This window comes from Poecilia reticulata, linkage group LG9, assembly GCF_000633615.1.
Source record: "Poecilia reticulata strain Guanapo linkage group LG9, Guppy_female_1.0+MT, whole genome shotgun sequence".
Taxonomy (NCBI): domain Eukaryota; kingdom Metazoa; phylum Chordata; class Actinopteri; order Cyprinodontiformes; family Poeciliidae; genus Poecilia; species Poecilia reticulata.
The window spans coordinates 25,829,320-25,839,489 of NC_024339.1; the positions used below are offsets into that span (position 1 = coordinate 25,829,320).

Consider the following 10,170-nt stretch of genomic DNA (forward strand, 5'->3'; position numbering starts at 1 on the left):
ATATAAATTCTCATGTTCGTTAGCTGTATGGTTTTCCGTGACAGCTATGAATAGATATATCACCATATGTTCATCTCTGAAAGGGAAAAGGGTCTGTTCAAGGCCGGTGCGTCCTGAGTAATTAACTCCTTACACACACCTGACATATGCGCACACAAACAGCTACCGAATTAAAAAAAAAAAAAAAAATCCTGATTCTATTCAAAAGAACTCAATAACAAAGCTGCAGAGCTACTGGCTGTTTTCTTGTTGTCTGCTTAGACTCTCAGTAATTGCTGCATGTCTGTCATTGCCTTCGAAGAAGAGAAAAATGTCTTCCTAGGCTCTCCACGGCCTGTTTTGTTCGCTGCACTTGTGTAAAGTGGGAGAAAATAAGTGTCATTCAATGAATGCAGCTATTCTTCTCTTGACAGCTTCATATCTGTTCACTCGGGTGGGGGTTGGGGGGAGCACTCCTCAAACCCCTCCTCTCCAGTAGTACCGCCTTAGATAGAGTGTTTAACAAAAAAAAAGGCTCCACCTCTTTATCCAAGCATACACACCCATATGTCTTCAATAAGTTTTTACACACTTACTCATAAACAAACATTCCCACAAGTGCACCCATTCTCACACACACAGTTGAAGCAACAAAATTAACAGTAGGCTTTAACCCTACGCAGCAAATGTCTCCATGTCGATACAGCTGGCCGGACGCTTCACACAGCAACCGAGGCAGGATGACAGGAACTACGATGCTACGAAGAACTTAGCAGAATGGCTTCCCCATAGTGTTTACAACTCCACCTATCTGAAGTTCAGACTCCTTGACCCTCTCTCGCGTTTATTCTCACATTTACAAACAGCAGGCAAATGGGTCAGTTGCCATGGTAACACCCACGAGGCCAAGGTCCTCTAGTCTATTAATGAGAAGTTGGAAAAAACATCACTGTCAAGCGCATGTAAGTACACTCATTTATACAGTACGGAGAGCAGTGTTTTACTTGTTGTCATTGGTTTCTCAGAGTGAGATGACATTTTTAGCCCCGATTTTAAGGTACTTTTTTAAGATACACCAGATTTTTACTGTTTACTGCCCTTAATCATTTTTCTTAAGAGGACGACTTAAATCTTTATAAACAGCTAATTTGATTAATTGATAAAAACCAATTTCCCAATCAGACCTACTCCTACCTTGTCAGAACAGATCACTACAGTACGACTAAATCTTGAAAATCATCTATTAAAAATCTCACCTTTCGTAAATAATAAGAAGCTAAAAAAGATTTCAACGATGAGGGACGCTTGATTAAAAGTCAAAGCCTTAGTACTGTTGAGCCACTGTGTACTGGTAAGTAGTTAAAAGTATTTATTTCCCTTTATACTTTACATTACTCTTGAGAACCTCACCAAAGCCAGAGTGATAATTGATATGCTTCTCTGAATGACGAACAATCTATATAAATAAGGCTGGCACTACATATGAAACATCACCACATCACAAATAAGCGCTATTGATTGCTGAAGTAGAGTCTGCCACATGAGAACTTGCAGAGCTGCCATGACTTGTCTCTCGCATTACCTGATATCAACACGTATTGAGTAAAGCTCATTGGTCGACCGAATCAGAGGGAGCGAGATGAGGCGGGGGAGAACCCTGCGGCTTACACCGTGGTGCGTATGTTACACTCTATTAAATTAGCATGGCTCCAATATTAAAATAATAACATTTACCTTCACAATAAATGCTCTGGGTTCCAAAATCAATATTTCTACCCTATAATGCCAAAGTATCATTACAAATAATAAGAGCAAAGTTGTTGCATTAGATTGAGCATTTAAAAACTCTGTGAAGGGCATGCACGTAATATAGATTAAATAATTTCATTTGAAATGTCACAGATTGCTACTATAAGTGTTAATGGAGTTACACCGTTAATGTATTTTTTTTTTCCTTTTGGCTTTATGACAAAGAAAGCCAAAGGCAGTATAGAGATAATGATAATGCAATAGGTAAAAAGAAAGAAAGAAAATAGTTTATACATTCTTACCATTGGATATATTTAACTTATTGCATTAAATACTAGATTTTTCTTTACTCTGGATTTATTTAAGTAGCAGTAAGTAAACATATTTTGTGTTATTTTTAATTGCTCAACCAAAGCATCCGTTTATGTGCACAATCTGTGTAAATAAGGCAGCAAAGGCTCATGTGTCTCCGTTTCCTATTACAGTTCAAAGAATGCTCTGCACATCAAGTCAAAAGGGGGCGGGGGAAATAAGTGATTGATTTGGGTATACAGAGGATATATAAATTAGCAAATCTTGCAGTGGAGCGATTATTGTATCATCTTTGAGCTGATAGAGTCGAGTCTAAAGGTGAGAACAGAAAGACTGGGAACCATACAGCTGAATTGTGAAGGACCCTGTCATGCCGTCTATGGCCTTATTGGATGAGAAACTCTCAAGGTACTCAGTCTCCATTCAGAGCATGAATCAATGGCTCCTGATTAGATTTCAGGGAGTTACTATGCTGTTTTTGTTTGTTGTGACATCTTCCCTCGCTTTGTGAGGTCTCTGTGCTCCTGCTCGACAAAGGCGCCACCTCCTCTGATGGAGGAAGAGCAAAAAAAAAAAAAATGGGGAGACAGGAACTGGGGGATGGGGATCATTGAAAGGGGCCGTCAAGGCTTTTTCTGTTCGTTTCTCGTTATGTCGTGTTCCGTTTTGCCACTGGGTGCGGGCGTAAAAGCACACATTGGTATTGTTGTGTGCCATTTTATGGCAGCAAATGACATCTCAAGTCATGAAATACTTAATCGGCAATTATCAACTGCATATCAGCAGAAGATACTGTGTTGTAAAATGGATTACGGTTAGTCAATTTCTGTTTTGCGCTGGCTGTTAGTTTTAGCCGTCTTTTTGTTCTTTTTGTTCTATTTGCAACAAAACAATGCAAATAGAAAAAAATGGTCTCAACAAATAATGGAGGATCTTAAGTTTTAATTTATCCAGTATACTGCAAAGTTTGGCACTTTGGAAATCTTTCAAAGAACTATTTAATCCATCATCTGAAAATGGAAAGCGCATGGCAGACATACAAATACATGGCTGTATGCCTCAACTCCCAGGCCTAGCAAGCACAGCTTTGAAATAAAAGCAACCAAGAGGCCCATGGTAACTCAGGAGGAGCTGCAGTGATCCACAGATCCTTTAGGTGACTCTGTTGATACGACAACTACTTGTTGTGCACTCCAGAAACCCGACTTTCATGGAAGAATAGAAAGAACACAACTATTGTTAAAATAAATCTTTAGAAAATCATGTTTGTAGTAATTTTTCAGATCATCTATGACAAACTCACAGAAGAAGGTGGTTCTGGTCAGATGAGACTAAAATTACATGAAAATGGTATGTGTGGCAGAAAATATTTTTCTTTATCAGGGCCAGGGAAACTGGTCAGAGCTGATAAGATGAACAGAGGAAAATATAAGGCGATTCTGGAAGAACATAAAGGCTGAAAAAGACTGGCAGGACAAGGATTCACATATAGTGATACAGGATTGGCCAAGTCAAAGTATGTATCTAGATAAAAAAATAAAAAATCTGTGTGAAGACATTACAGGTTTTTGATGATAAGACTTGAAAATTGATATCTACACATGCAACCTATCTGGTCTAACTGAGAAAGGTACTGTGATAGTACAGTACCTTTCTCCAGAAACTCAAATTTATAGATGATTATTTCTCTTTTTCTACCATATGCTCTATGAGGAAACATGTCCATCTCCATTCCAGCCAAGGCAAGGTCAGTCTACTCCGACATGACAAGCAGCAATGTTGGTGGAAAACAGCTGAAAGAATCTGATAAGCTCTGAATGTAAACATGGCCAAAGCATCTGCCTTAACAAGAACTGTGCCATGCTAAAAGGTTACTTCAGCTGCCAAATTCAAATGTAGTCGAGGCGGTGCACAGAATAATTAATCCTTTTCCTAGGGAACACAAGGAGCACTGGACAGTCCAATGCTGTGAGCCGCTGGCAGAGGAAGGAACTACGCCACGTCCCATGACGTCTCACTAAGCGATACAGTCAGGGCATGATGTCATCTGCCACACCATTGCCCTGGTAACCGGTCTGTATGAGCGTGTTTGTGAGCACAAGGGGGGAAAAAGAAGAGACTAACCTTTTCAATGAAAGAGTGTGAACATGGTTGAAAAAAGGGCGAATCAAAGAATTACTGGATGGCGTACGTACTTTTGTTGTTATTTCCTCTGTTTTTGGTGTGCAACGAAAAAATAAGTGGATTGCTTAACATCTGTCTTTAATGTTTGCACCGGTTTGTCCCTTTCTAATTCTCCTCCTCTTCTCATTCATCTGTAGGTATTTCAGTTGGAGGAGTCGTCTTAGATCTGTGCCTTTTAATGCTGACTGCCGCAAATCGTTTGAGGCCGACTACAAAAGCAAACTGGCACTAAACTTTTTTTTACCCCCTGAAGGAGAAAAGGAAGAACTGTTTGGGATAACTTCACTCTGGAGGGGGGGCGGGAGGGGGGGGGGGATTCCTGTCCCCCTCTAAAATGTGGCTGATCTGAAGGGACACTACTTGTAATTTCATGTGTGGCTGCTGCATGTTTAAGATATACATTGCTGAACATATTACATACATGGTTCGGTCGTATTATTATGACTACCTGCCTTATTTTCACAAAGTAAGCCTGGAGATGCTCAGTTCATTCCCAGCAGAACTACTGACTCAACCTGTGCATTTCTACTGAAAACAAAGACCCGAGGCTCAGGATGGGGTATTTGGTTTCATGAACCCCAGAAGTGCAAACGTGGCCTTAAGATGCTCATATCATCCCCGTACATAGCTCTGAAAAAGAGATCAGAGATGCTCGATTCATCCCTAGTAGAACCACTGATCCAGGCTCAAGATGCTCATTCACTCCCCACTTGAACCAGGCTGCAGATGTTTTCCTCTTGACCACCTAGACCACTGATCAGGGCTAAAGATCTTGCATTCATTCCATCCCAGCGTGAACCTTGGATTATTGCCACAAGCACAACAAGTTGGCGATTGTCACTTTACAGCCAACAGAACAGCAGAATTAGCAGAAGACATTCAATTTATTCCCACCAACCCTGGCAAGAGATGTTTGGTTATCCCTAATTGCAACACACTGGAAAACTCAGAATCATCCCCAATTGATGACGAGATACCATAACTAAACAAACCCTAAACCTTCAGTTCCACAGTCATAACGCCTAACCAGCATAAGTAAGCAAAACAGTCATGAATTCATTGTGTCTATGCTGAACTAAAGTCTTCAGTCCCAACAGCAGCAGCAGCAGCAGCAACCCTGTTCAGGTCCCCCGTCGGTCCCATCAGCCGTCTCTAGATGTTAGGCAGTGCCTCACCATCGTCGATCTGACTCTGGGTTCTACATTGCTGAGGTGGCAGATTGTGGTGGAGAGATGCCTCTGTCAGAATCGTGCTTATCCTCTGGTGCTAGTCCCCATCTTATACATAAAATATCAAACATCAGAGGGACAATATGCTGACCTGCTCTGACCTCCGCACAAAAAAAAAGGACACACTCATCCGTTTGCACATAGACACACTTAACACATACGCACACACCCAAATGAATGCTGGCATACAGTGACACACTCACACACAAGCGCTTGGAGAGCTCAAGTCAGCTCACATCCCCCACTCGTACGTGCCTTGACTTTTTTCCATCACCGCCGTATCCCTCAGATGATGTATTTGCGACATCTGGCGGCACTCGCTATATTCATGGGTACTGAGATGCAATGGATGCAGAAGAAACAGAGAGAGAGAGAGAGAGAGAGAGAGAGAGAGAGAGCTACAGAGGGGAAAAGGGCTGCCTGAGATGGCTGAGGGGAAAGGAGGCAAAACAAGTGGGGAAGAGTAAGAGAAAGGAGCCCTAATCGGGGGGATGAAGAGGGACGAATTCATTGGCGTATACACCATCAGTTGCGAGCAACTTAAACCCCACAGCAAAAGGCTTGGGTACCCCCTAGTGGGCGCCCAGTGGCAAACTGGCCCTTTTTGGCGTTGTTTTGGGGGGTGTCGCGTTGGGCCGCCATGAATCCATCAGGGTCAGGGGTCAGCCCTCTTGAGTTGCAGTGACATCATGACAATAGGACACTTTTAGAGTCCCAGAAACACAAGCTGATCCCTTCTGCTGAGTTAAGGCTTCAGGCCCCTCTTTTCCCACACATTCACACCCTGCGTCACACAGGCAAAGAGGGAGGGAAAGAGAGAGCAGAGGGGTGAATGTAGGCCTCACCCCCAGAGCCTCCACCACCTCACCCCCATCGCTCTCTTTCTTCCTCTCTCTCGCTATGTCTTTCAGGAGCTAGATTAAAAGAGATGGCTTAATTCTGTCTAATTATCTACCCTTACCCTCCTGCTGCCACTTCCCCCTCGCTCTTCTCCCCCATATCTCAGCGTGTTATCCTAATTAGCTGACGTGGACTGTATCTACTATACAAACAGTTTGAGCGAATTGAAAAATAGACTGTATATGCCCTTAAATGTCATGCTTGTTCAATGATCTTTAAGTGTTTCTTTTAACTACAGAGGTGTTACAGTACTTACCGACAACTTTTTCTCTGCACCGCTAACAACTGATACGATTGATGACCATCGGCACGAAGCATCAAATTGCTCATATAATTGCAAGACAAAAGGGGAAATCCTGTCGACAAACTTACAGTATTACAGCTAACCGTATTAGCTTAACAATGAACAATAGAATTTACATGTTGCATTTGCTTTATATAATTACACTGTAATGTGTGTATGTAAGCGGGTGCATCTGCATGCACGTTACATAAGCAGAAATCACATTAATGAGATGATACACAAGTGCTGAAAGTGCTAATTAGCTGCCAGGATGAGTGCGAGGAAACTAGGCGAGGATCCGTGTGACTTCAACCATTGTACCCCAAACCCCCTCACACATTCATAATTCATTTCATCATGGACGGCAATGATACTGTGCCGCTTGGTTTATTTCTCCCTCTCTCCTGCTCTTTTTTCTTCCTCTCTTGCTGAGAAGATGATGGTTTTCCTCTCCCCGCTTCTTGTTTTCTTACTCACTGTGAGGTATCACTGCGATCTTAATAAAATGCCCGAACGAAGGATGTTCGCCTTGGGACCCGGCTGTCGGGGCCACTTTGACGGCTCCATTTGTGGTGTCGCACTTTGATCCACCCTGTCGCTGATAACCAGTGCCACCGAACAAATATGTGCAGCCCTCCTTTTACCTAAGTAAATGTATTTAATTAAAGAACTGAGCAAAGTCAGGTAATGTTTAAAAACTGGCTACTTCATTAACAGCAATTCGATCATTGAGCCAACATCACCAACACCTCCAGGGAAAATCGCATTGTAAAATATATTCATGTTTTTATATTTATATTTTCAGATGAACAAATACTATCTTATGAAATCTTGTAAAGAAGAGTGAATGATTAACTGCTGTACAATCTGCAATATAGCTGCAGTAGGTAACTTTTATTTAAAAAAAAAAAGATTTGTACATACTTGTTAAAACTGTTACCAGCAGATAATCTGTGAAAATGTCAATCTCCTCCTCTACAATCTGCGTTACTGTTGCTATCTGAAGAAATGCATGACACCAGAATCAACCAATCAGAACCAGGAGGAGGGACTTAGAGCTGTCAGTCAACCTTGCGTACTTGCTCCTCAATGTGCTAATGGAGGAGAAGCAACATACAGTAACAGGAATACTGTTTATCTGCTAATGGCCATCCTAACTTACCTGATCAACAGACTCTGCAAGCTGCAGCTTAACAAAGAGCAAGGGGGGAAGAGCAATGCAACACGGAGAGTGATTAGCAGTACTAAGACCCTCCTTCTGGCTCTGATTGGTTGTTTCTAGTTTACACTGGGAGAAGGTGGAGACACTTGATTTGATCAAAGAATCCTCTGCCTCACACCATACTGCAGCTTTCAACCAACCAACAATTTCAAGGCTTTATCAATAACATTTTCCAAAAATTTGAAATTTGCTTGGACTACATGGGAATGCAGTTGTTAACACAGTTGCTTTGCATTAAAAATGTGAGTTCAAATTGTTGATAGGATCTGTTCCGGATTTGAACTTCAAATCCTGACCAGGTCCTATCAAAATGAAGTTTTCATGTTCACTTTGTGTAATTGTGGGCTCTCCTCAGGTACTCTGACTTCCTCCCACAGCCATGAAGGTGCTTAAGACGACTTTCAATCTTGGGACAGACAAAGACAATTGAGCAAAATCAAAAGCGAAGATCATTTTTATCACACATGATATGACTGGAAAATAAAATTTCCAAAACAAATGCTCCAAGGGACACCATTAGGTGCATTAAAAGGACCTTTGAAATATGCGGAATAGCCGTAAACCTGCCTGGCCACAAGTGAAAGTTCAAAATTGTATCAAGAAGCATAGACAACCCAGAGGAGAACGTTGACAGAGCAAACAATCACGGAAAGACAAATACAACTATATATCAGCTGGATGTGTTACAAGGAAAATAGAAGATAGCTGAAGGGACGGCTGAAGGGAGTGCTGATTATAATCGGTGCTGTCAGGTCTAAGATGCTGAGATGACAAGGATATCAACTATAGCTGCTCTCAGTGATACAGACGCGCAGAGACGGATATCAGCCTACACTGATATAACACTGCATGGACGGTAACCGTATAAACGATAAGCCATAAATATTTAACACAGTGCATAACTGAACATAAAATAGAACTTTTAACCAGCAAGTGAAAAAAAACAACTAATAATTTTATTGTTTTTATAGGGTGGTTTTTAAGTGCGTATGTTGACAACCTGTCAACATAATGTTAATCATTAATCCCAATGAATGTAAAATATGTCACTATATAATAATTACAAATGAAGAAATAATTAAAACAACTCAAGTTACATCTTTCACAAAAGTGAACATAATCTACAAGGCAATAGTAATGCTTGAAGGTATTCAATTGAGTTTTCAGGTAGAAGTGGTTTTGTTAATTGTTACTGTATTTCACCAACACTGATTGCATTTTATATACCAGTACCAAAATGACCAATGACCATTTATTATGCTCATTAATTAACATTTAGATTAAATAAATGTGCCTTAAATTTGCTTAAGCACTAAACAGAGGATTGGTAAAAAGTTTTGCATGGAGAATTGGGGCAAGTCTCATGTAAAGGGGTGACCCAATAGAGGGTTAAAACATATATGAAGAGCAGGATGATGCTTATGAAGGATAGAGACCAAACAAAATGGAAGCAGAGATCTTGAGAACAGTATGGGGTAGAGGCAAGGTCTACCACACAGAGAAGAGAAAAACTTATTTTAAAGGTCTTAAAGGAGACACACTGAGACAGGAAAGTGAAACAGGCTGCCTGATTGAGAATTACAGTCTTGGTTTCACTCTGCCATGATTGAACCCATTCAAAAGAACAACAAAAAACATCCCACGTAAACATTTGTAGACACTCATATAGAACTTCCTGTACCTTTGTGACAAGCTCTTTATTCCTACAAGTCAAACTCAAATGGAAGAAAAAGCAGATTACAAAACAGACAGAATGATAGAAGTCCAGATGGAAAGAGACGGGACAAGGAGCCTCTACCGTAATCTAAATATCCTCCACCATGATTGTCATTGGCATTCTTATGGACTGGCATGCATCAGCACAATATGTCAAATAATACCACTCAGTCTGCTGCAAAGGGTAGACCTGTTTACATAATGTCATAGAGGAGGGGACATCTAAAATATGTTTCCCGAAAGCCCAGGCCCCGAGTCCAAACAATTAATCAGGATCACTAAATATTTCCAGTGGCAAATTCAATCACAGAGACTGCTCTTAACAGTCATGACAAGGCAAAAATAGATGGGATTTTTTTAAATGGATGAGGAAAACATTGATTTTTGCAAACCTAATTCATTGTCCAAGGAAAAAAAAAGCCAACTCTTTGCCATCATGTTGCTGTTTTTATTCTTTACCTCTTTTCCTTAGTCTTTGTCGTCTGTCAAAAACAACTTGGGCTAGCGTCACAAGCTGTCATATCAGGACCATCCCCTGGATCTAACAAAAGGGAGCATTCTGCAGTTGGATGTCAGAGGAAAGAGACTTGGAGACT

General features: G+C 41.0%; 1 protein-coding gene and 1 long non-coding RNA gene across 4 annotated transcripts in view; one reads left to right on the plus strand and one right to left on the minus strand.

Annotated features, from left to right (window-relative positions):
• Window positions 1-10,170, minus strand: part of kiaa0825 (KIAA0825 ortholog) — a 105,284-nt gene that overhangs the window by 49,606 nt on the left and 45,508 nt on the right. The window contains exon 17 of one of the 3 annotated variants that reach the window (XM_017306447.1): window positions 10,061-10,115. The exons of the other annotated variants lie outside the window; for them this stretch is intronic. Coding sequence (XP_017161936.1) covers window positions 10,097-10,115 — 19 coding nt within the window. The 3' untranslated portion in view covers window positions 10,061-10,096. Of the gene's footprint in view, window positions 1-10,060; window positions 10,116-10,170 lie in introns of those variants that run through there. 3 annotated transcript variants of the gene reach the window in all.
• LOC103470467 (uncharacterized) lies at window positions 857-4,526 on the plus strand. Its single transcript, XR_534496.2, has 3 exons — window positions 857-941; window positions 3,977-4,227; window positions 4,362-4,526. It is a non-coding gene; the product is annotated as an uncharacterized LOC103470467 (long non-coding RNA).